The 26,670-nt window shown below is 46.4% G+C and overlaps 5 protein-coding genes across 5 annotated transcripts; 2 read left to right on the top strand and 3 right to left on the bottom strand.

The window, feature by feature from the left end:
* Positions 1-754: 754 nt before the first annotated feature.
* DSM5745_09659 (uncharacterized protein) lies at positions 755-5,599 on the top strand (the record flags this gene model as incomplete). The annotated part of the gene is made up of 1 exon (XM_026751675.1): positions 755-5,599. One exon carries the CDS (start codon positions 755-757, stop codon positions 5,597-5,599), a length of 4,845 nt encoding a protein of 1,614 aa, XP_026600023.1.
* Positions 5,600-6,230: 631 nt separating this feature from the next.
* On the bottom strand, positions 6,231-8,066 carry DSM5745_09660 (cytochrome P450; the record flags this gene model as incomplete). The annotated part of the gene is made up of 5 exons (XM_026751676.1): positions 6,231-6,664; positions 6,744-7,400; positions 7,453-7,527; positions 7,587-7,671; positions 7,725-8,066. The coding sequence occupies 5 exons, from the start codon at positions 8,064-8,066 to the stop codon at positions 6,231-6,233; spliced, it is 1,593 nt and encodes a 530-aa protein (XP_026600024.1).
* Positions 8,067-8,277: 211 nt separating this feature from the next.
* DSM5745_09661 (uncharacterized protein) lies at positions 8,278-14,536 on the bottom strand (the record flags this gene model as incomplete). Its single annotated transcript, XM_026751677.1, has 4 exons — positions 8,278-8,694; positions 9,022-10,254; positions 10,311-14,214; positions 14,250-14,536. 4 exons carry the CDS (start codon positions 14,534-14,536, stop codon positions 8,278-8,280), a joined length of 5,841 nt encoding a protein of 1,946 aa, XP_026600025.1.
* Positions 14,537-22,003: 7,467 nt separating this feature from the next.
* On the top strand, positions 22,004-23,455 carry DSM5745_09662 (O-methyltransferase; the record flags this gene model as incomplete). Its single annotated transcript, XM_026751678.1, has 4 exons — positions 22,004-22,225; positions 22,276-22,402; positions 22,483-22,606; positions 22,663-23,455. 4 exons carry the CDS (start codon positions 22,004-22,006, stop codon positions 23,453-23,455), a joined length of 1,266 nt encoding a protein of 421 aa, XP_026600026.1.
* Positions 23,456-24,155: 700 nt separating this feature from the next.
* On the bottom strand, positions 24,156-26,277 carry DSM5745_09663 (IQ calmodulin-binding motif protein; the record flags this gene model as incomplete). Its single annotated transcript, XM_026751679.1, has 6 exons — positions 24,156-24,430; positions 24,490-24,882; positions 24,930-25,061; positions 25,109-25,616; positions 25,670-25,975; positions 26,041-26,277. 6 exons carry the CDS (start codon positions 26,275-26,277, stop codon positions 24,156-24,158), a joined length of 1,851 nt encoding a protein of 616 aa, XP_026600027.1.
* Positions 26,278-26,670: the final 393 nt, after the last annotated feature.

Raw genomic sequence — 26,670 nt, forward strand, 5'->3', positions numbered from 1 at the left:
ATCGATACCCACCCAATCTGGCCCACAGCGCTAATGTCCACTAGTTATTTATGACCATACAATTACACAGGGAATTATTATAATTAGCCACAGGCCAAGTAATTTATAGGCAGAGGATAGTACTATAACAAAGGGAAGTAAAATTGAAGCTATTTGCACCTTATAAGGTTAATATAAAAGCTAGAAATAAGCGAATAAAGCAAATTATACACACTGGCCGTTTAACTATTACATAGCGCTAGCAGCTCACTAAGTGGATCTCACCAAGTGGGTATCGATCGATGCAGGCCAGAGGGTGTAAATACTTAGGTAGGTATACTCGAGTACATGCGAACATCCGTTCTATAGGTAGATACCTATGTGCCATGGGCATCTTACGGCGGCCCGCCAGTTCCCCTTGTGCAGCACTTGACCTAGATTCCATCTGATATTTGTATATCACAGGGTATCTTGTGTAGTGGTATGGTCCGCGCAGATACCTCTGCAAAAGAAGAACAACAAGGGCCAGAGGTACTTGGAGGGTTGCAAAAACCTGGCGGGAAAACATTCATTCACCCGTCCTCTTTGCATGTGCGTTTATGAGAAAGTAGGAGGAAAAAGAAAGCATGTCTTGGCTGCATGACAGTCCAGCATTTAAGCCCAAAAGTGGGCGCCTAAAACTACCTCAAATCTCTCCCTGCATTTAAACGTCGTATATTTGGACAACTAAAGACCACCGTAAAAGCAACCAAGCTTACTAGCGATTCCACACAGTATGGCGCTTTTGCACTGCCCGTCTCGACCAACAGACATTGACGACCTGATCCGCCGCCTGACGAGCCCCGAGTGCAATGCGGAAGAGTCCAAAGCATTACAGGCGCTAGTGCAAGACATGGTCGAAACCTTCCAGGATGCGAAAAAATCGACATATCTGATCGAGGCGGCGAAGCTTGCTGGCCCGCAAATCACGGACGTGACCCAGTACAAGCGTCTGATGATTGCCTTTTCCAACGCGATTTTAGAAGATACCTCGGACAACAACGTGCTTGATGAGATTCTCTTAAGAACCTATGCTCTTGCGCTCCGCCGCAAGGCAGTCTTCTCGGCGGATAGCCACAATCTGGGCGCGGTACTTGATAGTCTACACAAGCGACTGGACAATGCGACCATGGCGGCAGAGACAGAAAAGACTTATCATCTCCTTTGTATGCTGGGTGTCGTGCTTGACGCCATGGTTGACGTCGAAGTCACTGGGCTCGATAGAGAGTCGCTGCATGAGCCACTGTTCGGCCAGCTCCACGAGCTGAAGAAGAGGCCGGAGCCACGCCTAGCGCAGACTGCGAGCTATGCTTATGAAGCTTTGAGAGGAGTTCCGGATAACGATGGGCCATGGCAGGCCATAGGAAGGACTGCAGCCGATTTGGTGACTGCTTTGGCAACTGTGGCAGGTACTATCACCAAGCTGGATCCGACAGGCTTGCTGGACGCGGCTCCAATTGTGATCCAGCTTCTGAGCGCCTTCAAGACCCTGGTCGACAACGGAAAACAAATGTGTGAAGAGGCGCAAAGCCTGAAGCAGGCATTCGTGCACACGGTCAGAGGCTTGACGAAACCGCGACAATGGTATACCGCGGTCCGCTATTGTCGGTTGTTTCTTGAGGCAGGAGCATTCGACATGTTGAAACAGATCTTGCCGGAGCTTCCTGACTATAAAGGGCTTTTTTGGTGTGGGTTGTATGCACAGCTCGAACAAACGTGGGTGGGAAACGACAAATTGCGACATGGAATTGGGGAGTTTATCGAATGGATGCATAGCCAAGAGACCTTGAACAAAGCCTTGCATGACCATGAAGAGCTCGTACAGTGGAGGAACATGGTTGCTGGTACCATGCAGAAGCCTCACTGGGTTGTCTCTCCTTCCAAGTCGCATCGACGCCATCCTCTTAAGTTCTGGAAGAAAAAGCAAGACAACCCGAGCTTGATGGAAGCATTCTGCTATCAGACGAATGTTCTGCAGGGTCTTTCATGTCGTCTCCTTTCCACGGCATGGCAGGGCTGCCACAAGGCACACAATTACTATGCTGACTCTCAGCTCGTGCACTATTACACCCAAAGCGATCGGTTGCAGATTCGACGAATTTCCGGGGTCTGCCTCGACCTCGAAGACTGCTATATCAACCTGAGCATCGTGAACAGCGCCGAACAATCAGGCCAGCGCCGTGGAGAGCTTGAACTTCCCCTGAAGGCGCGGCTGGGGGTCGACACACCCGCTTCAGAAGGGATCAAACTTCCCAATCTGTTTCAACAACGTGTTGCCCGGTCCGACTACAATGGGCGGCCTCGAAGGATGTTAATCCGCGGCCGTGCTGGGGTTGGTAAGACCACTCTCTGCAAGAAGATCGTGTCGGACTTTTACCATGGCAAGCTGTGGTCGGGCAAATTCGATCGCATCATTTGGATCCCCCTGCGCAAGTTGAAGGCGCATGCGACACTGGAGGGCTTTTTCGAACAGGAGTTCTTTTCCGCCGCTCAGGATGAAGCGCTTTACGCGAGAGCACTCCGGGCGCTAATCTTTGATGACAGCAACAAGGATCGTACTCTTCTCCTGCTGGACGGGTTTGACGAGGTGGTGGGTGAGATGAACCCCGGCGGACGCCTTGTCGAGACATCCCAATTCAACCGACTCTTCAAGCATCAGAACACCATCATGACAACACGCCCTTACGCCGCCCTGGCCCATGTTGATGAGTTCGATCTGCAACTGGAGACGACTGGATTTCGCACGCATGAGGTGCACGATTATGTAGCTCGGGTGGTTAAGGACGAGACTCATCAGAACGAAATCCGTAACTTCATCAAGGGCCACTCGGCAGATCTCCTTCGCATCCCTATTCAGCTGGACATCTTATGTTCTACCTGGGGAGACGGAATCCCGATGGATGTGCAGGTGGGGACCATGACGGCACTGTACCAGGCCATCGAGATCAAACTGTGGTGTAGGGACATGGCTTCATCCAGGAACATGGATGACAGCCGAGCCGGGAAATATCGATTGCGGCGGCAGATTGAGCAGGAGATGGGCAATGAGATGAAGTTTCTTGAATCGCTGGCCTTCAACGGGCTCTTCCACAATGTCGTCGAGTTCCTTCCTCAGCACCGAGACTCGCTGTACACGCGCTTTCCCAACTGCAGCGACGACAAGCTCGAGAGACTCTCCTTCCTCCGAAGTCCAGACTCCGGCTCTTCCGTCTACTACTTTATCCATTTGACGTTCCAAGAATTCTTTGCGGCCGCATACTTTGTTCGTCGCTGGGCTGAGAATAAGCCGTTGTATATTGCCGGATTCGATCAGGGTCAACCTAAGGGCCTCTCACTCAATGATTTCATTCAACAAGCAAGATACAATGGCCGCTACAATGTCATGTGGCGGTTTGCTTCTGGGATGCTGTCGGCTCAACCAGACCAGACCAAGCTGTGTGAATTGCTGCATGAGTTGGACGCGGAGCCTCGCGATCTGCTCGGACCAGCACATCTTAATCTTATAATGCATTGCTTTCATGAAGTGGTTGTGAAAAGAGACTTTCCTGATGGTCCTGGCCTGGATCGTATGGTCGTAGTAAGGGATGGTCTTGACCTCATGCGGTCCAAACTGGAAGCCTTGTTATCTACGCTCCCTGGCGACTCAGGAGGCATCCCAATGAACAGGTTCTGTTCTCAGATGGAGTTCCCGGAGTATTTCCTGCAGGAGCGCCTTCAACACGAATGGCCAGAATTCCAACACTTCGTCTTGGAGATAATCGAAAAGAGGGACAGGATATCGCACGGCTTGCTGCAGATCGTCTCGAGCATTGCCATGAATCCAGAGAATTGGAAATTTTCAAGACGGGATGCGTTTGGTGTCATGGCAAAGCATTCAGAATCTGTGCAAGAAGAGAGCAAAAGGATTCTAAAGCATCTCGGCCCTCAGGTGCATCAACTGTGGCTTGACGTGGTATCAATGCATCGGGACTTGTCTGGCGAGACAGCCCTAGTGCTCTACATGTTACCTTACTCACAAGCTCACACTACCCGTGCCAATAAATTACAGATGGCATTCCAAAATGCAACCATATCCCAACCGACTTTGTTCAGTCTCCTCGTGGATAAGCGGCCGTGGTTCAGATCTCTCGCCGCTTACAATCTGGAGCAACACACGGCCATGTCCGATGAGGGCTGGAAAATAGTTCTGGATCTGCTGACGGATCCCAACGGAGCTGTCAGGTCCTCCACTGTTGAAGCCCTCTGTCGCACGCATAACGACCTACCGCTGCCTATTGTCGAGGCTGTAGCTTCTATTCTCGTGGAGGGCAAAAAGGGCAAACGTAAAGAAACCCGAGAAAATGCGGCGAGATGCCTTCGAAATCAGAATCGATTGTCAGCAGAGATACTCGCGGTAATCGAAGGCTGCATACTAGATGATAGACTCGCACGAGAAGTCGAGTACGCTGCTGTTAAAGCTCTCTGTTTCCATGGCCCCATGTCAACAGAAATAAAGACTCGTCTAGAATCTATCATCCGAGCCTCGGGCCAGCCCCTGCCAAGGGCCATAAAGCCAAAGGCCGTAAAGCTATTGTCCCGCTATTCGACCTACGCTGACGATTTACTGAACTCATTGAGGTCCGTCCCTGCAGGGGTTAAGCTGCAAGTCCCTCCCCAAGCGGTATTCTTCTTTGACAGGTTTACAAGTCTCCCGGTAGGCCTCCTTCAATGCATTGTGCCTTATCTGGAAAGTCGGAGGACCACATATGCGGCAGCGAACGTCATTAGGGCTCAGAAAGAGCTTCACCCTTGCATATTCAAGGACCTCACTCGCCTGTTGCAGCATGACAAGGAGCAAGTCAGGGCAAATGCAGCTTACGCCCTCGCAAGCTCTTTAACCGTCCCCAGAGAATGCGTCGAGGCCCTCCGTTCGGCCCTCCTCTCGCTTCTAAATGGAGGGTCCGACGGGACCAGAGCCCACGCGGTCAGGGCATTGGGGAACTGCTGGGATATGTCTGATTACGAAAGCTTTCTGGAGTTGCTACTTCCTTTTCTGTCTTCTGACCATTGGGGCCTGGGAGCGGCGTTAACAGACGCCTTGCTCAAAGTCACTCAGTTGCCGCTCCATATCCTCCAAGCAATAGTCTCCCGCCTGTTCAGTTTCAGCGGTATCGGCAGTGTCTCGCTGACGGCCGTCCTGAAAGCGCAAGCCACCCTCCCAGAAGCCGTGCTCAAATCACTTCTAGAGTATTTTGAGAAGAGGAGAGACCCAGCATGGGGAGTGCTAGAGACCCGGGAAGAGTTCTTCCACATGATCCCGCATCTCAAGCAGGTGTATCTAGTGGCGCTATTCAAAGCGCTTATATACGAGGCCTTTGACCCAGAGGGCACACCCATTTATTGCTACTTCCAGGAAAACACGCTCTTCATCAACCTCCCCGCGCGGCTATGGGAAGTGCCCATGAAGAGTGCCGAGAACAAGGAAAGAGCTCTAGAGGCATTGAGGGTAGCACGGCGGACTATCTTCATCGAGCCGCCTGCCGAGTCATGTTATCGTTTGCGGATGGGCTTTGCCGGCTGCGGGTCCGGTATCATGCTTTGACCATGGATAGGGCACTTGTGTGCATGGATTATACAATATGATGAATACTCTATATTCTGAGGCTGTGCACCACTGTATGTCACGAGGTAGGGCTATTGCTTATCTATTTTTTTCAGTAAAGGATAGGGTTGCCGTGTGTATCAAGTGAGGATGTAAGTGACTGGTTGGTCAAGTTGATATTCAATACCAATTCCTAAGTCATTCCCTTTTAACTATAGCACGGTATGCCCTACAGATGGCATAGAGGGCTGTAGGTGAGCAGTAGGCACGGGACAATCTGGATCTGGATCTGGATCTGTATAGGCGTTGCCTGGACTCTGTACCATAACTGGAGGGTTCACTTGCAGTCTGCTCCGGTATATGGCCATCGTCCCAGGTTCTCTTGCGAAGCCACTAGTATAGAACCTTGCAGGCTTGGCTGTATACAACGGCGGGAGTAACCAGAATGCAGTGACCTACCCTCACATCTTGGGAACTGCTTCATAACGCTACGTAGACAGATGACAGTACATAAACCTACATACTTAGAGCAGAGTGTTCATTCTCCCCAGACCTCCATGCCTCACCTAACTACCCACCTAGGTACATGCCTACCAGCCCAGCCTACCAGCCCGAGTGCGTCTGCAAGAACTCAAGCCTCTCCCTTCCCCTCCCTCACCCAAACCCTCATCCTAACCCTCGGATCCGGAAACGCCGCAGCCCCATCCATAACCAGCGTCTCCCCCGTATTCCCACCCACAAACTCAAACCTATACGCCATGAGCAGCCGCGCAAACAGCATCCGCGTGATCGCCGTCGCCATGAACCGCCCGGGGCACGAGCCCTTCCCGTGGCTGAACGCCAGGAACGCAGGCGAGGTTGTCGTGATGCGCGGGGCGCACGTGTTGGTAGCGGTGTCGTAGAAGCGCAGGGGGTCGAATGTGTCTGGGTTTGCGTAGTGCGCTGCGTCGTAGTGCGCTGCCCGGCTGGGCGTCATGATCATTGTACCCTGTGGCAGGTGGAGTGGTGGGGAGAGCGAGGTTAGTGTTATGCCTTGTGGCGTTAGTGTGAGGCGGAAGCCGGCGACTGTGACATACATGTTAGCATGTGTCTGCAAAAGGGGCCGAGGGGAGAGGGGAGAGGGAGAAGAGACGGGGCTGCGTACACACCGAGACGTCGTACATGCGGAAGATCTCGCGGGTGAAGCTCTCCAGCTTGGGCGTGTGCTGCAGCAGGTGGCGGTGGATGGTATCTCCTGCGTCTTCACAGTGCTTCAGCGCCGCCTTGACCTCGGCATGCAGCATGTCCGCTTGCTCCGGGCTGCGCATGGCCTGGTACAGCATGTGGGTCACGATGGTGCCTGTGGGACGGGCCAGCTCGAAGTGGTACAGGAGGGATTGCTGGCAGAGGAGGTCGGCAACTCGGTGGTGTTCTGCCGGGGTGGTTGGGTGCGCCTGTTTGGCGAGGGTGGTGAGGATGAGCGCGTTGAGGAGGGAGAAGGAGCTGCTGTCTAGGTTGTTGTCTGCGGACATGGCAATGGCGAGCCGCTGCTTGATCTCGGGGATCAGACGCGCTTTCAGGCCTGCCAGGACAAGTCGGAGCCGTCGCGCTGTCCGCGAGAAGTACCAGACCAGCGGCTTCACCGGGCGTGGGGACTGTGCTCGCAAGAGCCGGAGCTGCAACATGCTGACATTGTAGATGATTGCCCCGGCTGTGACCTCCACGAGCAGATCCGCGGGGCAGCCGGGTCCAAGGAGCAGGGAGGTGGCGATGGCCGAGCTTGCAGCAGTGACGGACTCAAGCACAGCAAGCTCGGTGGAGTCTGGAGAACGGTCACTCTGCTGAACTTGGACGGGGAGAAGAAAGATACGAACCGTGGCCCTTGGGCGGGTCGAACACAGGGGCCAAGTGCTTGGTTGACTCGACGGCGAGCAATTGGTAAAACTGGGCTAGGGCTTGAATGAGCTGGGGTCTGGGATGGACGCAAAGGACAAGGACAAGCACGTACTCAGGCTGGCTTCCCTGTTGACCGCATGGACCGTCTCGATCTGCACGCGGCTCGTAACGTCCATGTAGAGGTATAGATCCGCAAACTGTGCAAAGCCGTAGTCAGTGCTTGCATGTTGAAGAGGAAACAGACACCCACCAGGGACAAGGCATCCAAAAAGCTCAGCTGCTCGTGGCCAATTGCCCTGGCTTCCTTGAGCGCACTCGGCGGCAGGGCAATGGCGTAGCGGCCGTCCTGGACCCGGGCGGCAAACGGCCTGCCCTGCTTGCTGTGGACGTTATAGGCATGGCTGAATGCGGCCTCTGCATCGAACGGGCAGCTCCTCCAGCGCAGGGCCGGACTGAGATTGCTCCCTTCGTCCACGATGGGGATGTGGCCGAGTGCTCGTCTCCGGCGCCAGCCATCGATGTAGTCTGAGACGACGACGAGAAGGAAGAGGGCCAGAGCGCCGCCGAGAGCCAGGAAGATAGGGTAAGCCATTTCAAAGTAACGAACAGTGGTAGATGCTGGAAGTGGAGGTGGGAGTTGGGCTGATGCCGGGGGTGGGCTCTTCCCTTTCTTCACTCTCTGTTCTGTGCAACAGGGCCGTTCCATCCTTGCTTCTTCCAGTTCCGGGGAGAAGGTCAGCTGAGGATAGGCCGATGGAGGTTGCACGATGATGGAGCAATCAGAAACAGCCCGAGGTAGTCCATCAGTCCGAGCAGTCCGAAGCACCATCCGAATCAGCCCGAGCCATGATCCGACCCCAATGCGGGCCAGACCAGGGCTTCCTGGATGGCATGAAGCATGTGAAGAGACAGGACGATTGCAATGCCAGCCGGCCAGCTGCATGACTGCCAGTGCCAGACAAGCCCCGGTCCCCGAGGTTGTTCACAACGACCCCCCCTTTGCCGCCAAATGCAAGAGCGGTGGCATTCTCGTTACTGGCATGACTTGAAATCCATTTGGCAATGCAGCGCAGAGCTGCTAAGAGCTTGGAGGGGGGGATGGGGGAGCTGGGCACTGGACGCTGGGCCGAGCGTGATATCGGGGGCTCTGTATGAGCCATATCCTTTGTAGTCGTAGCCAACTTGCGCAGGTAGGTGATGGACCTCAGACTTGAAGGCACCTGCTTTACGCAGTTAGACTGCCCTTGGGACCTTGTGCCTTTGGTTAGCTCGTTTGTCCGTCTTTCCAGATTTACATGGAAGGAACGAACCAGCCATGGCATGAGAAGTGGCAGTCTTTCAAAGGTGCATTCCTGTTTCTAGCTAGGCCTCAAATTATGGCCAACGACTCTTGCAGTAAGCCAGACAAGTCAGAGATAGAACAGCTGCAGAAGCAGGAAAGCTTGCAGTCAAATCAAATGCAACAGTAGAAAGCGGTCCCCATCGCCATGACCCTACAACATCCCTCCATCCACCCTCTACCCCAACTCCGCCTTCATCATCCCTACCGTAGGGAACTCAATGAAGAAGCTCGCCGGCAAATGCACCCCCAGCTCCAGCGCAAACTTCTCCACCAGCACAAGCGACAGCAGCGAGTCGATCCCCATCGAGGCCAAGCATGTCTCGTCCGTGAGCTCGGCCACGGGTATGCCTGTTTCCGCTGCAAGCAGCGCCAGTGCTTTGCTGGCTTTGCTGTTGGGCTTGCATGCGGAGGGATCCGAGTCCGGGGTTGGGCTGGTGACGATGGAGGACGAACTGGCAGTGGAGCTGGTGACGGAGCTGGAGCTGGAGTCGGGGGCGCCTCCAGACGCGATAGCTTGGGAACTCCGGGCGGTTGGCATGTTTTCCTTGTGGACGTCCTCCACCTCGTCAGGCGGGTCGAAGAACCGGCGCATCAGGATCCTCGGTAGCGGCCGCAGCGTTACGCCCCCAACGACCCCGATGATCGTACTGTCGTCATCAACATCCAGCACGTAGACATCGCCGGAGAAGAGCCCCGCTGCACCGGCGTCGTCTGCTGTCCGCGCTGCCATCCGCACATACGAGCGGTACCGCCTGCCCGGGACCAGCGCCCGGCCAAAGCGCATGGACCCCCAGCCCTCCATCACATACGCGGTGTTCACATTGTCAATGTCAATACCCTGCGCACGGCCAGCCCCAGCGTTCATCACGAACCCCGCGACGTGCGCGATGCTGTCGACGTGGTGCGGCGGCGCGGTCCACCAGCTCTCAGCCGGCGACACCACCACCTCGGCTACAGCTTCAGTCCCGCACACAACGGCCGCCTGGATCCCGCGGTATGCAGCCGCGTAGTCGACAATGCTGCTCTTGAACAGGCGGTACACTGTCTCGCCGGTCAGCCGGTCTGCGCGCCCTTGCTGCGCGAACTCGTGCAGGGCGTCGATGCGGCTGCGCACGAGATGCGCCATCCTCGCCCACTCGGTTAGCCAGCTGTAGGCGTCGCCCGTGCTGACAGTCCCTGTTGCCAGCAGCGTCGTGCCTGCGCTCTCGCCGGGGGCGACGCGCTGGAATGACACCTCCATGTGCGCTGGACTGGTCGCCTCCATGTGGATGCGCAGGTGCTGGGCCCTCGAGCGGTCCTTGCGTGGAAGTAAGCCCTCGAGAATGCGGACGTTGCCGAAGTTCATGGCCGCGGTGGCGGAGTTGGCCTTGTTGGACGCATTGGTGATTTTGGCGAGCATGTATCTCGCTAGCGAGAGTGCCATGTCTGGGTACGAGAACTAGAGACTGGTCAGTAGCTGCCGCATCAATGCTCCGATAGGGGGCTGAGACGTACCACCGACATCACAGGCCGCCCACACATCTTGTGCCCCTCGGCCAGCGCAACGAGTTCGTCACTATGGACGTCCGACTCCATGACCACGCGCCCCCCGGCATCCCAGAATGTCTCCTCGACCATGCGATGCAGAAGTGGCGCGCGGAATGAGAGCCCTGCGAACATCGACGTCTCCGTACCCTTTTCCACCGCCTTATCCTTCCATAACAGCCAGTCCCCGTTATGCTGGATCCAGTAGTTCTTCAGGTGCCACGCATACCCTGGCAGATCCAGCAGTCTGAGCTGCGGCTCGAACGGCTTGAACCACTCGTTCCAGTCCAGCAAAACGCCCGCCTCGTACAGAGTCGCCATGCTCCCCGCCAGCGTGTGCCAGTTGTCCTGGTCGGACCGCAGGCTAGACACGATGGTCGGAGCGGTGGCAGTGTCAGTGTCAGCTGTGTTGACAGTCGCGCGGACCGCGCCGCTGTATGTCGGATGGATCCCAACCTCGACAAAGACCGTGTGCGCCCCGATCAGAGCCTCTTGCTGAGCTCTTTCTAGGGCCGCGGCGAACCGCACCGAGCCGCGCGTCGCGTCGGCCAGGTACGAGGGCGGCAGCTGTGCATGCTGCGGCAGGGTATGCGCCAGCAGCGGCGAGAGCAGAGGCACGCTGAGCGGACGGAGGGGCACCTGCTGGGTGATCTCCCTCCACTGCGGCAGAATTGGGTCCATGTGGAACGAGTGGAATGCGTAGGGCAGATTGAGCTCTGTCCCGCGGTAGCCCTGGGCCTCGAGCGCGGCCTTGATCGACGCAGTGGCGGGCCTCGTCGCGGCAATGGTCAGGCTGCGGCGAGCGTTGATGCATGCGACCTCGTAGTCATACTTGTACGCGGACGCTGGCCCGTCGCTGTCGCCATCCTTGACTCGCGCGGAAGCAACACACTGCGCCAACTCCTCCTCTGTTGCTTGCACGGCGAGCATGGCATGTGTGTTGGGCGTGCAGAGCTCCATCATGAGCTTTGCGCGCTGCCCGACGAGATAAATTGTGTCGCTGGCAGAGAGAGCGCCCGCCGCATGCAGGGCTGCATACTCGCCTAGACTGGCGCCGATGACGAGCGTCGGAGTCACCCCTAGGCTCTTCCACAAATAAACAAGGGCCATTTGCACGCAGACGGATGCCAGCTGCGCCATCAGGGGATCAGGATTAAGGCTGCTGCTGATGTTGGCAAGCCGGCCTCCGGCTGGGCGGGTGGGATGGAACGCGGGGAGAATGGATGGGAAGCCGTGGCGGACGCACAGGGCGTCGAGGCGGTGCATTTCCCTTGCGTAGGGGGGCCAGTTTTCCAGGAGGTCGTGGCCGATCCCAGCGTAGTAGATGCCCTGTCCGGAGAAGACAAAGGCAATCGAGGGCATTCTTAGTGCCATGCCCTGGGGCTGAGAGGATAACTCCAGTCCTTTGATAATTTCTGCAATCGAAGAGCCCTGGATTGCAATGCGGTGTACGTGGTGCATGCGCCGTGCAGTCGTGGTATACGCTAGACTGCCGAGATGCGTGGTTGGATGTCGGCGAAGGAAGGCAACCAGGCGCTCGATATTTCGCTTCAGCGACAGCGGGTGCTTTGCTGAGACGGCAACAACATAGCTGGTCGCAGGACATGCGTTCGCACTCGGCGGGGGGCGTTGAGGCGGCTCCTCCAGCAGCAGGGCTGTGTTTCCTCCCGCTGCACTGAAGTTGTTGACCAGGGCGTACCGCTTGCGGCCGGTCCCAACAGGCCACGAGACCGTCTCTGCGGGGATATGAACATTCAGCTTCTGCAGGTCGGGGAATCGCGAGTTCAGCGCTGTCTTGATCCCGATATGCCGAGGGATGGCGTTGTGCTGGAAGATCAGCAGCGCCTTGATCAGCGACGTGACCCCGGCCGCCGCCTCGCCGTGCCCTAAGCTGGCCTTGACGGAGCTAATATACAGTCGCTCGGTGCGGCGGGGCGAAGTGAACACGTTGGTCACAGACTCCATCTCCGCGGCGTCGCCTGCTTGCGTGCCCGTGCCGTGCATCTCAACCAGGTCGACCTCCAGCGGAGAGACCCCAGCCTGCCTCAGGACTGTTCGGTAGAGCGCCTCCTGCGTTGGAGCATGAGGGTGTGTGATGGACACTGCTGCAGAGGAGTGGTTGGTGGCGGTGGCCAGAATAACGCCGAGGATGTTGTCATTGTCGCTCTGCGCGTCGGCCAGCCGCTTGAGCACCAACGAGGCGACGCCATCGCCTCGACAGTAGCCGTCCGCCGCGTCGTCAAAGACCTTGCAGCCGCCAGTCTTGGACAGGAAGTGAGCCCGACTTAGGCCGGCAAAACTGTCGGAGCTGGTCAGCACATTCAAGCCTCCAGCAACAACCATGTTGGCTTCGCCCCGGCTGAGGACTGCACAGGCAATCTGCACGGCTGCCAGACTGGCGGAGCATGCCGTGTCGCAGCTGAAGCTGGGGCCAGCGAGCTTGAAGAAGTAGCTAATCCGGCCAGGCGCAAAGGCCCGGTAGTTGCCGGGGATGAAATACATGTCGATCTCCTGCCCGGCATTCGCCTCGCGGTAGTCATCCGAGCACTGCCCGTAGATTGTGCCCACAGTCGCCCTGGTGGTAGATGAGGTACGCTCAGGGACATAGCCGGACTGTTCGAGCGCTTCGTACGCAGTCAGGAGCGCCAGGCGATGGGTCGGGTCTGTCTGGCCCGCCTCGCGCGGGGACATGTCGAAGAAGCCGGTGTCAAAGAGGCCGGGGCTGTCGATAAAGCAGCCAAAGGGGGTCTGGCTGGTATTCATGCGGGTGCCAGTGGAATCGGTGTGTGTTTCGACATTGTAGCGGTCGGGGGGAACGCGCTGGTGCAGGTCGCGCCCTTGCTCAAGAAGCTCCCAGAAGCGCTGCAGGTCGTCTGCGCCTGGGAGGCGGCAGGACATGCCCACGACTGCAATCTTGCCGTCGCTGGATGCCGCGACATCGCCACCTCCGTGGTCATCGGCCAGCCACGCCGTCAGATCGTGCACCGCGGCGCCGCGTAAAGCCTGCACCAGTCCATCAATCACCCCGGGGCGTCCACAGCTCTCGACCACCAAGCCGTTTCTCTCTTCATCACTGAGTTCCAGCGCAGCGATCACTTCTCCCCACCGGATAATCTGAGTCAGTAGGATGTGGGTCGCTTCTTCGAAGAGCTCGAATCCCGTCTGCGCGCGCAGCGGCTGCCCATCCGCCATGGAAAGCAGCCGTGGCGCACTCGCGCACTCTCGTCGTCCAACCTCCGGGCGCACGTGTTCTACAACCCACGAGACATCGGCGCGGTCATACAAGTGGGCTGCATGGCACGGTCCGCCATGCACGGGGAGCGGGGCCCGGGGCGCCGACTTGAGAGGGCCAGGGCTGCTAAACAGCTGACGCATCCTGCTCGGCGGGCCATTGATGAAGACGCCACCGTCGGGTTCGACGACGCTGATGTAGATACGGCTCAGACCTGCGCGGGGCGTTTCCTGCACAGTCAGTCTCGTCTGCCGGGTTAGAAGAAATGATGCCCGTACCGTGGCATTGAAGCCATCCAGCTCCCGCTGCACAGCCTCCTCGCCCAGCCCCTTGACTAGCGTCGTCCAGCTCTGCAGCGGCGCATCCAGGCTCTGCGGCTCGAGGTCTTGCGCGCGCTGGTAGACCACGATGCCTGCGCGCATGGCGATCCGGATGACATCCGCCGCTGCTGCGGGGACATCGGTAAGTGCAGGGGATGCGACAATCGCTGTTGCTGCGAGGAAGCCCAGCCCCAAGCCCGTTACGGTGGCGTCGTCGCGGCTGAACCGGAATGCATGCGGGCGGGTCTCGTAGTCCCTGCATCTCTTAGCATCCGCTTGCTTTGCGTGCATTTGCAGCTCGGGTTGAATGCAGTGGCTCCATCTAGGTAAGTCGGCACGGATTCTTACCCGACAAACAGTCCCAGACTCGCCAGGCACAGGAACACGCATTCGAATGTCCCCGCCAGCGGACACCGCTGCCAATCATACCCTTCTGCTAAGTCCAATATTGACTGAAACGGGGGCAACAGGCTGCGCAGATCGGCGGGAAGCAGGCGTATTTCGTCTCGAATTGCTGCGGTAGTTTCATCCAGCAGTTGCCGTAGGACGAGATGTTGAGGTGCCTTGCTTTGCTGTCGTAGACGCCGGAACAGCTCGCAGGGGTTCTCCACGGGGAATTTGTTGCTGAAGAAAATGACCTGCATGGCAGCTTGTACTTCTTTGCGTACGTTTGCCAACATAGAAAGACGGACTAGTAGACGGCTTCATTGATCTGGGTATGCAGGGACGGAGAGAGGATTCATATCCTGGCAAGCCATTCCACTGAGGATTCCATCTGCAGCGATGGTGGTTGCCTGAATGCAGTCCAGGTGAGCAGCAGTGATGATCTCATTCTCGTGACAGATAGGCTCATCGAGGCCATTCTTAGTGAGCACATATCCTTCATTTTTGAGGATTGCAGCAAAGTCGTCTGCATTGTACGACCGGGCATTGTTGTAATTCCACCATCATGATAATGCAAGTGGCAGGATGCTGCCGCGTTTCTTTTTTCTTCTCTTTCAATGCCCTTCCTCAGGTTCCACGGCCGCTTGCCAGAGATAAGCAAGCTCCTTCCCTTTGGCTTCCTTCTGGCTGATACCATAGTCGCAACTGGGAGATGACCTGGCTTCTTACCTTTGGCTTCCCTTGGCTAATGCCACCACCGGGGAGGTCACAGTTAGGGTTGACTAGAGCCCGCGGGTTAGGCATCCGCTAAGACGCGCTAGTTTTAATACAGTAGGCAGGCTAAGATTTAGCCTAAATATATAAGCTAATTATTTTATTTTTTTTATATTTTATTAATTTTACTAGGTACTAAGTTATAACTAGTTAGCTTTATTAGCTAACTTTATAATAATATAAAAAAACTAGTTATTAATTAAGTATATTAACTTTTTTTTTAAATTTTTTTTTTTACCTTTACTTTTTACCTATTTTAAACCTAACTAGTTAGGGCTAACTAGTTAAAAGTAATTAATTATTATTTTTTATTAATTATTTTTATTAATTAATTTTTAATTAGTTACTACTTAGTGCCTAACTAGTTATTTTTTAATAATTATTTTTTATAAGTTTATTTTTATTAATATTTTTAACTAGTTACTACTTAGTTCCTAACTAGTTATTTAATATAATAATAAAAAACTAGGTATTTAAAACCTTTTTAAAGTATTAGTAGTATATAAAATTATATATTACTAGTATTTTTAAGCTTTTAAAGTTTAAAATTATAAGTTAACTAAACCTTAACTAGTTAGTAATAAGTTACTAACTAATTTAATTTAATATTAACCTTATTAATAGTAAGCTTAAAATTTCTAAAATTTATATTAAAAAGTACTAGTGCTAGTACCCTAAGTATACCTTATTAATAAATTAATTAATATTTAACTAATATTTAATTAATAACTAACCTTTTATTTAAAAAAATTATAGTATAAAATCTAACCTTACTAGGCATGTTAAAAAAATATATATTAAAAAAAACCCTTTTTATACCCCTAACTTTTACTTAACTAATTATAATAAAAAACCCCTAAATAATAATAAGGTTAGTAATATAATTAATAAGTAAATAGCCTATTTTTAACTAGTTACTAACTAATTACTAACAAGTAATAAAATAATATAAAATACTTATTAAAAACTATATTAATTACTAAAAGGCTTAAGTTATAAAAAAAATAAGTATAATAATTACCTATTTTTAACTAGTTTTTAACTAGTTTTTAACTAGTTAAATATTATAAAAGTAATACTAGCTAATTAACTTTTACTTTTAGCCCTAAAAAAAAGGTAAGTTTTTTAATTAATAAGTAACTAGTTACTAACTAGTTAGCCCTATTATTAATTTTATTTTTAATAAGGTTAAAAAAACTTTTATTATTACTTTTAAAAATTTTATATAAGTTTAAGCCCTAACTAGTTTATAATTAATTATTAATTAATTATTTTTAAATCCCCTTTTCTTCCCCTTTTTATTATTAAGCGCCCTTTTATTTATTATTATTATAGTTATTTATAATATAGTAATAAAGGGCTTAAAATATATATATATATTAAATACCCTTAACTAGTTATTAACTAGTTATATATTAATATTATTTTAACCCTTTTTAAAAATAATAATACCTAGGTTAATTATAAAAAGTTTATTAAGCTTAATAAAAAATAAAAGGCATAAGTTATTTTTATATTAACCTTAACTAGTTATTAACTAGTTACTTATTAGTTACTTTTTTTTATATAGCTAAAAAAGTATTAAGCCCTTCTTACCCCTTAATAAAAATAAATAAATAAGTTTTTTTAACTAGTTTATAACTAGTTTTTAACTAGTTTAGTTAAATAATTTTAAAATTTAAAAGCTAGGTAAGTAGCTTGCTTTATAAGCTTATAAAATTAATTTTAAAGCTAATATAAAGCTTATGGTGCCCTACGCAAGTTATAAAAAAATAAAGACTAAGTATAAATTTTTTTAATTAATTTTTAATAAGTTATTAACTAGTTAGCCTGCGGAAGCACCTTTATTTATAACTTTTAAAAATTTTATTAAATATTTTATTATTTTAATACTTAAAATGCTGCGTAAAAAGAAAAGATATAAAATAAAAAACTTAATAAAAAGTAACTATAAGCTATAATAAAAAAGGTTAAAAAAATTAATAAATAATTAAAATTAGCTTTTTTTAAAAATATAATAACTAGTCCTTAACTAGTTACTAACTAGTTACTAGCTATTTATTTTTTATTATTTTATTTTTTTAAACTAGTTCTTAACTAGTTACTAGCTATTTATTTTTTATTACTCCGTCTTTTTTTAAAAACATGGTAACTAGTTCTTAACTAGTTCTTAACTAATTATTAACTATTTATTTTTTATTACTTTGTTTTTTACATACATCTAAATTAAAAAGTAATTTTTATTTTCTAAACATTTAATATATACAAAGTAAATAAGTATAATAGTTAATTTATATTATATAAGTAAATAATATAATAAAAATTAAAAAAATATTAAAATTAGCTAATATATTATTTAAAAAAAGGCCTTTTATAATATATAATATATAATATTTTTATTTATAAAGAGATATATAGTATTATTTTAATATTACTTTTTAAAAATTTTCAATTTTATATATATTAAATATATTTTTATTAACTAAACCTTTAAAAAATAATTAATATATTATTTTAATAAAAACCTTACATTTTTATTTAAATAAATAATATATATAATATTATTTTAATTTTAATAATAGGAATAAAAGTATTCTTATTAACTAAACCTTTAAAAAATAATTAATAAATATATTATTTTAATTTTTAGCTTTTTATATTTAAATAAATAAATTATAAAATGTTATATNTATTTTATTTATTTTATTTATTTTATATATAAGTATAATATAGTTTAAATATAAATTAAGAGATAAATTAAAAAATAAAAAAAAATAAAAAAAATATTTTTATTAAACTAGTTATAAACTAGTTAACAACCAGTTAGGTAAGTGCTAGGTGTTAATAATAAATATAAAAATAAAGCAGGTAGTAAGCTTGTAACTAGGCCCTGTTATAAAAAAAAGTTATTAAAAATTAGTAATAATAATAGTAAATTATTAATTTATAAAGTTATAGGGGGCTAAAGGTATAATAATTAATAAAATTAGGCTAGGGGTAAACTAACTAGTCCTTAACTAGTTATAAAAAAAACCTAGTTAGTAAGCTAAGCACAGGCATAACTAGTTCTTAACTAGTTATTAAAAAAATTAAGGCTTATTAAATTTTAAATAAAACTAGTGCTTAACTAGTTAGGCCTGTATATAATAAGTTAAATAATTATTTTTTAGGCCTAGTAAGTAAAGTAACTAGGGGGTAATAAGTCCCTAACTAGTTAATAATTATTATTTTAAAGTATTTTTTAAAAATAGCTTTTAATTTTTTAAGTACTACTTTTATACTATAACTTATTATTTTTAAAACTTTAATTAAGCTTATAACTTAGCCTAATTTTATATAGCTATTTTTATTATAAAAAATAATAATTTAACTAGTTAATAATTAAATTATAACTAGTTATAAATAAAATACCTAAGGCTTAAAAATTATAGTCTTTATTATAAAGTAATAAACCTAAAGGTTAATTTAAAATAGCTTTATTTTAAAAATTTAAAAAATAATATAAATTTTATTTAAACCTTATATTTTAGGGCAAAAGCTTTTTTTTTTAAATTTATATTAAGGGCTATATTATTTTTTATATTTTACTTTTATTTTTATATTATAATTAGTTAGTAATAAGTTAAAGTTTAATAAGTAATAAGTTAGGGTTTAGTAAAAAACTAGTTAAAAAATTTTTATATAACTTATATTATTACTATAACTTTAAAGTAAGTTAAGCTACCTTATTATTATTTTAAAAGTTATATATAATATTATATATTTCCTAGGTATTATATTAAAATATATCCTGCTTATTTAAAATATAAGTATTAAGTTAAATAATTAATAATTAAATACTAACTAGTTATAAACTAATTTTTACCTAGTTATTACTTATATAATTAATAGCTTTTTTTTAATAAAAATATATAATTTTTAGTAGGTACTCTTGCCAGTATTAATATAAAAATAGGCCTTTTTAAAATATATATATAATATTTATAAATAATATAAATTAAGGCTAGTAAAAATTATTATTATAATCTTATAAATAACCTATTATCTTACTTTTAGTAAGACCTAGGGTGCTAAAATAAATTAATAAAAAAAATTAGTTAAAAACTAGTGCTTAATTAGTTTATAACTAGTTATTTACTTTAAAAAAATATAATAATATTATAAAACTTATTAAAAAATTAAGTATAAATAAGGCTTGCCATAAGCTAGTATATTATTATTTTTTATTAAAACTTTTTAATTATATTTTTAATTTTTTATAAAAAATAAATTTAATAAAAAATAGTAATATTATAAAGCTACTATTAATAAAACTAGTTATTTAAATTAAGACTTTAAAAATATTTACTAAGACCTAACTAGTTAGTAACTAGTTAATAACTAGTATTAAAAAAATATTTTTTATTTAACCTTTATTTATATTTATAATAATTATTTTAAAGCTTTATTAATAAAAATACTAAAATCTTACTAGTTTTCCATAAATTACTTTAAGTAATTTAAAAATTTTAATAAATAAAATTTTATAGGTATCTCTTAATTTTTAGTTTATAAATACTTAATAAAGTATAATAATTAATATAACTAGTTAGTAACTAGTAATTAACTAGTTATTAACAAGTGTTAATTAGTTTATTTTTACCATGTTTTATAAAAAATATAGTAAAAATAATCTTATTAAGGTTATTATTATTTACCCGCTTATAAAATATATTTATTTTAAAAAAGCTTAAAAATTATATAAGTTTAAGCTACTTATTAAAAGTATAAATAATAATTATAAAATTTTTATATAAATAAATATCCTAAATATATGCCTAAAATAAGTTAGTAACTAGTTATTAACTAGTTAAATACTTATACTTACTTATAATTTTAAAATTTAAATTTTTTTTAAAGTATAGGTTATTAATATTCTTATCATGTAAGTATATTAATAGCTTTTACTTAATTATTATAATAAATATTTAATTTATATTAGTAAATACTAAATAAATATTACCTAAATAATTAATACTATACTTTTAATAAAATTTATTAACCTGTGGACTACAAAGAAGTTAACCTAAAATAATTAATTAATAACTAGTAGCTAACTAGTTAATAACTAGTAAATTATACTTACCTTTTATAAAATTTAAATTACTTATATTTTAAATAATAGCTTAAATTTTTTTATAATATATATAAGGTAATTTTTCTAGTGCTAGTAATAGGTGTGTATACTTTTTTTTAAATATAAAAAAAATAAAAAAATATTTTTTAAAATTATTTATAATAAAAATTTAAAATTTAACCTAGTATCCTAGTAATTTTATAAGATATAATTAATTATAAAAAAAGCTTTAATTAATTAGTAACTAGTTAAAAACCTATTAGGAACAAGTTTAAAAACTTATAGTATTTTAAATATTTTAATATTAATAACTAATAAATACTATAATTATGGGGTTAAAAAACCTTAAATCTTTTAAATAATTATTTTAAATAATTAATATTTATTTTTTATTTAGGTACTAGGGGTGTAAAGTAATAATTATTTAAAAACTTTTAATTTTAATTATAGCAGGCTATAAAAGCTAAGGTATAATTAATACCTAACTAATAGTTAATTAGTTAATAATTAATTATATATTTAAAAAATTTAAACTTATAAGTTCCCTAATAATAACTTAGGGCCTATAGGTTTTATTAAATATAAAATAAAAAGGTGCTTTTTTATTATTATTAAATAGCTTACTTATACTTTAAAAATAGTTATTAAAGTAAAAGACTAGTTAATTATTAGTTAAGCACTAGTTATAAATATATTACTTATTTAATAATATTTTTTTTATTTTTATTAATTTTATATACCTTAAAAAAAGCCTAATATTACTAAATATTTTTTAGCTATTATTATCAAGCTTAAAATAATAAAGGCTTTTAATATTTAAATAAATTATAGGGCATATTTAAACCCTAAAGTATTAATATTTAATATAAAAATATATTTAATATAGGTAAGGGTTAAAAATATACTTTTTTTAATATTTTTAATAATACCTATATTAAATTTATAACTAGTTAGTAATTAGTTAGGTACTAGTTAAGCTTTAATTATATATATATATATACTTACTACTTTTTTAATTTTTAAAATATTTATAATAGGCTTGTTTATAAAAATAATATATATTATATTACCTAGGTTATTTTTTAAATACTTAGGCAGGTTATAGCATGTTTTAAGTTTTATTATTATAATTACTTAATATAATAAGTTAGTAAAAATATAGTAGTTACCCTTTATTTATAATTATTAATAAATAACTAGTTAAAAACTAGTTACTAATAAGTTAGGATTTACTTACTTAAATTTTAATATTTTTAATTTTAGGATTTATTATACTAATAGCCTATAATAATTAAAATATTATAAAGTAACTAATTAATAACTAGTAATTAAGTAAAATAAAAAATTAGTTAATAACTAGTTAAACTAGCTTAGGTAATTATTTATTTTTTATAAAGTATAATAAAATATTTAATAATATAAAAATAAAAATTAAAAAAAAAAATAAAAATTAAATAACCAAGGCGCTTTATACTAGCCACTTTTGGTTAGCCTTGGATGCCTAACCCGCGTGACCTAGTTAACCCCAACTGTGGTCTCACCACCGGGACCTTTGGAGATTGGGACCGGAACATTTGCGGATTGAGACCGGAACATTTGCGGATTGAGACCGGAACATTTGCGGAGTGAGACCGGAACCTTCGTGGAGTGAGAGGGGCCTATCCCACTGCAGATTTACGTTACTTGCACATGTATGCAACCGTTGCATGAAGAGGGGGTTGAGATGATAGTTTGGGAGAACGGCCATGCCTCGCGAAGGTATTAGTACGGAAGTGGTTCACATTAAAGCGAGATCCACGGCTTCAGATGTGACGGCCCTCCTCACAGCACTGAAGACATGGAGAACGCAACCGAGTATCTCGACTCGATACAGCAAGCGCTGCAGTCGTTGAGCAGCGCGGCGGACAAATGCCAAGCGACATACACCCAGCAACCCGGGGCAGATGTCCACAGCCTCTGCGCCAGGGAGGCAGCGCGCAATGCCTTGGTTCTAGGAGCCCACCGCTTCCTCCAGACTGCACAGGGGCCTGTTGATGCTGCTCGCACTTGCGTGGGACAGGTGAGAGACCATCCAACATTTATCTTCATCGACTGATCGGCGTCCTGCAGACTGCTCATCTCGGCAGCGTGCGAGCACTACTAGAAGCGGGGGTGTTCGACAAGCTCCCCGCAGATGGAACGCCTCAGACACCAGAAGAACTTGCTCAGAAGTTGGGCGTTGACGAGTCTCTCCTCGGTAGGCTCTCCTGACATCAGAATCCAGTCACCGTAGAGTACGCACGTACCAGGGTAGACAGCTAACAGCATTGCAACCAGGGCGGCTGCTGAGAAACGCAGCGGTGTACGGGCCCCTCGAAGCCACCGAAGAAGGCACCTACCGCCACACGCGATTTTCGCTGGCCTACCGCCGCCCAGAAATCGGAGGCATCTTCCGGTTCCAGTGAGTTCAGCATCCTGCCCAGAGCTCGCAGGCCCAGTGCAAGCTAATGCTCGCAGTATGGATGAGCACGTCCCGGCCCTCCTCAAGCTGCACGAGTTCCTGCGAGCCACCGCGTGGCGCACCCCGGCCTCGCAATCCCACAACCCCTACACCCACGCGCACAGTTCAACCGGCAGGACCATGTTCGCCGTCCTCGCCGCCCACCCCCAACGCCTGCAAGCTTTTAACGACGGCATGATGCTCCAGGCCGCAACGGCCTCCTGCATGATCGACCTGTTCCCCTTCCGCGAAGAGCTCTCGGTAGGCACGGACGAGGCATCAGTTGACACGCCGCAGCGCGTCCTGGCCGTCGACATCGGCGGCGGCACAGGCAAGGCCATCGCGCGCATTCGGCAGCTGGCGGGGGCGCTGCCAGGCCGGTATATCCTGCAAGACCAGGCGCACGTAGTCAACGGGCTCGACCAGTCGGCGGCGTATCTTGAGGGTGTCGAAAGCATGGCGCACGACTTCTTCACGCCGCAGCCGGTTGTCGGGGCGCGCGTATACCTGCTCCGACGGTGTCTGCATAACTGGCCAGAGGAAGATGTTGTGAAGATCCTGGGGAACACGGCTGTGGCGATGGGTGCGCATTCGCGGCTCCTGCTTGAGGAGATTATTGTTCCGGAGAGGGGGGTCGGTGTTGAAGAGGGCTGGATGGATCTTATCATGATGTCACTGGGAGCGAAGCAGCGCACCTTACGCGAGTGGAGAGGCGTGCTTGGGAGGGCGGGGATGGAGGTTGTACGTATTTACCAGGAGGACGGCGTTTGTCAGGCGCTTATTGAGGCAAGATTGAGGGTGGCCGAGTGACAGTAGGCTCTTTCATCTCATGCTTGCGAAGTACAGTCATTCTCAATCAATGGTGCAGACACAGTCTTCTTTGACTCGCTCTGTGGGTGTCCGTGTCTCAGTAAGTATGTACTTCCAAAGAGCAAAGGACTTGAAAATGCCTACCAGGCCCGTGTCTCCAGACCCGACCTCGACAGACGTGAGAGCGCGGTAGGATGTGAGCGACCTGCAGGACCTTGAACCACTTGTATGGTCCAATCCGTAACAGGAAAATAGCCGCGACATGAAGCGTGTGCGAGGCCTTAGCGTTCCATACGGTACCGGTAGGTACGCCGGTCGAAGATCCAGCACACGCTGTCGCTCTGGTGCGGTACGAAGGTCCAAGGCTGTGGAGAGTCCATCTTTGAGGGATTGCCAATCCTGGCCATGGTTTCGGGATGTTTCGAAGCTTGGAATGCGTGGGTTCGTCCAACTGATGATGAGATGGGGGAGGAGGGAAGCGGCTGGGGAGCGGCCACAGGAAGAAGGCTTGTGATCACATGACGAGTTTCTACCTAACAAGGCAACTGCCCTCGGCCTCAACTGCAGGTGAAGGCAACAACCTTATTAATTGGAAACACCGATGTAGAGCCTAAGTCGAGTCTAAAGGATCACACAGCAAAGAATACAAACACACAACCACCGTCTCGAGAAAAGTCTATATATACGTCTATTAGGTGCCTCAAAACCCACCCGTCCCCCGAACTCTATGTACAACACCCACAGCCCCCTTCGCCCAGCTAAATCTCCCCGGGTCAAGCCCTATCGACCCTTCAGGCAGCTCCCCAGTCACCGGATCATGCCAGCACCCATCGTCAGGACTAACGAGGCCGTATTTGGCAGTATTCTGGTTCCGATCTATCGCGTCGCGCCAAGTCCGACAGACAAGCGGCGAGTCGAGGAGGAGATTGACTTCCTGGCTGTGGTAGTAGGACTGGGTGTCGAGGTTTCCGTTTCCTGACACGGGGCAGGTGGTGAGTTAGGGCTTGGGGTGGAGAAGGGTTAGGGCTACGGACCTTGGATGGCGACCGCCTCGTCGACGATCATGAGCTTGATGTGGCAGCTTCGTTTCTTGAATTTATTGTGGATGGGTCGGGTCTGGTCTTTTGCGACGTAGTTGAAGACTCGTAGGCGGGATCGTTCTTCGGGGGTGTTGAGGGAGGTGTAGAGGCGGTTGGAGATCATTTCGTTCGTTCCATTTTGGAAAGGAAGGAGTTGGCCTGCGTCGTTGTAGCCTAAACAGAGATAGCAAGTGACAGTTACTCCGCGGCGAACGGCGTCGACCAAAGGCTCTAGTAATGGTTCTGCGTTCATGTTGGGCGTTTGGATGAAGATGGAGTGTTCGGCGTGGTTGATCGCGGCCAGCCATGCTGCGTTTTGTGGCACAACCGTACTGGTATGATCGGGGGCTATCACAGTTAGTCCATCAGCAATGCTACTTGTGAGGGTTACTTACACCCGTACGGCTCCCTGTTTACCAAGGCCATTGGGATTGGTTCGTGCTGTGGTGTGAGAATGTAGGGCCCCATCCGGTCTTCTTGGTCTTCGTCGGGCGCATCGCCCGTTGTCGACTTCTGACGCGTATGATCTGTTCTAGATTAGCTAGAAAGATATCACAATTCCATACGGACATACTAAGTAAGCGAGTGACCGGCTTTGCCCATGACTCCCCCTCCACGGGCATGAGCAACCCATTCTCTCTTTTCGTTTCGGCCATGATGTCCTTATCATAATGCTCATCCTCAGTCGTCAGCTGTGGTAGGAAAGCATCCGCTTCATACTCGCCATTGGCATGCACCTGGGCACCAGACAGAGGGGCCCCCGCTGCAGGAGAGTTCAGCATTGGTAACGGCGGCTCCAGCGCCTTCCCCCATGAGATCAGTGCCGTATCGTATAACGAATCCACAATGGCACCCTCAACACGGATCATCATCTCCATGTTGTCATTATCCTGGATGTTATTGCTCTGCAACAACCCAATGCGCCTGTCTACAATCATAAACTTGGCATGGAATGTCCCGAAGATCGGGCGATGATAGTTGATCACCTGCATATCGAGATGCGGAGCCTCGTCTGGAGCAGGGAGGTTGACCTTCCCAGTCGCGTACTTTTTCTCGTCCACATTAAGACGGTTCTCCCAGACCTAGTAATATATCAGCCACCGTACCAAGCATAGGCTGGTATCCATAAGCGCACCTGCTTAGGATCACCACGGTCATAGAGGGTCTTCACAACGACCTTCTCCCCGCGCTCTCCCGCGCGCCTCGACAACTCCTTCAAGGCATTCGTAATCAGGGTCGACGCATCCGAGAAGATCCAGTAGTTCGTCGCAAGGAATACCTCCTTCTCCGCGCGCACAATGCAATTCGCCATGTGCCGGCAAATATCCGGCAAGGGCGCGACAATCGTCAGTGGCACGACGCCATTGCTCCCCATTAGCGGCGGAGAAACCACACCTCCAAGGGGATTCCTGCTCAGCGTAGCGAGCGCGTCGTGGTAGATCTACGCCCGTTAGCCAAAAGAGCCATTATATCCGACCATCGACGAATGATAGGAGACGGTAATACCCTCAGAAACAACCGACTCGGTTCGGCACCTCCCCAATTCCCGCACTCTTTGGCCTTGCGCAATTCATCGCTTTCCGCGTCTTTCGAATCACCATTTAGCTCGGGGCTCTTGTCGACATCCTTAATATCGAACAGATCCTTGAAGACCTTGTATGGAGCCTTTGTTGAGTCACCCGCGACTTCCGAGCTGACGGTGTGGTCGCCATGGCACAGGTTGTACACAGTCCGGGAGACCATCCTTGGGGGTTTCTGTTTGCGGTGATTACGGATCTTGCGCGAGCGCTTAAGTAATATTAGAGAGAAGAATAACAGTATATAAATAGCGACATGGTGCAGGTTCAATGGCATATTTGGGGAGGTTGAGGTTGATGGGGAAGGAGACCCGTACCTGGACGTTCCCTCTTCGGCACCACATGACGATGACATCACCGGGCTAGGCACCAGTATATCCATGTCCTTAGCCCCGTTCTTATAGTGGGGGCTTCAGCTGTTAATCTATCGAGGATGGGATCTGGATGAAGTTTTGACTGTGAAGCCATTCGAATGAACACTTGGGGCAGGGTAACCCATGGTTCTGCAGGGTCGGGCTACTACGACCGATACTCCGGTGGTGCAACCTCTGGTACAAGT

The sequence above is a fragment of the Aspergillus mulundensis genome, assembly GCF_003369625.1.
Source record: "Aspergillus mulundensis strain DSM 5745 chromosome Unknown scaffold_12, whole genome shotgun sequence".
Taxonomy (NCBI): Eukaryota; Fungi; Ascomycota; class Eurotiomycetes; order Eurotiales; family Aspergillaceae; genus Aspergillus; species Aspergillus mulundensis.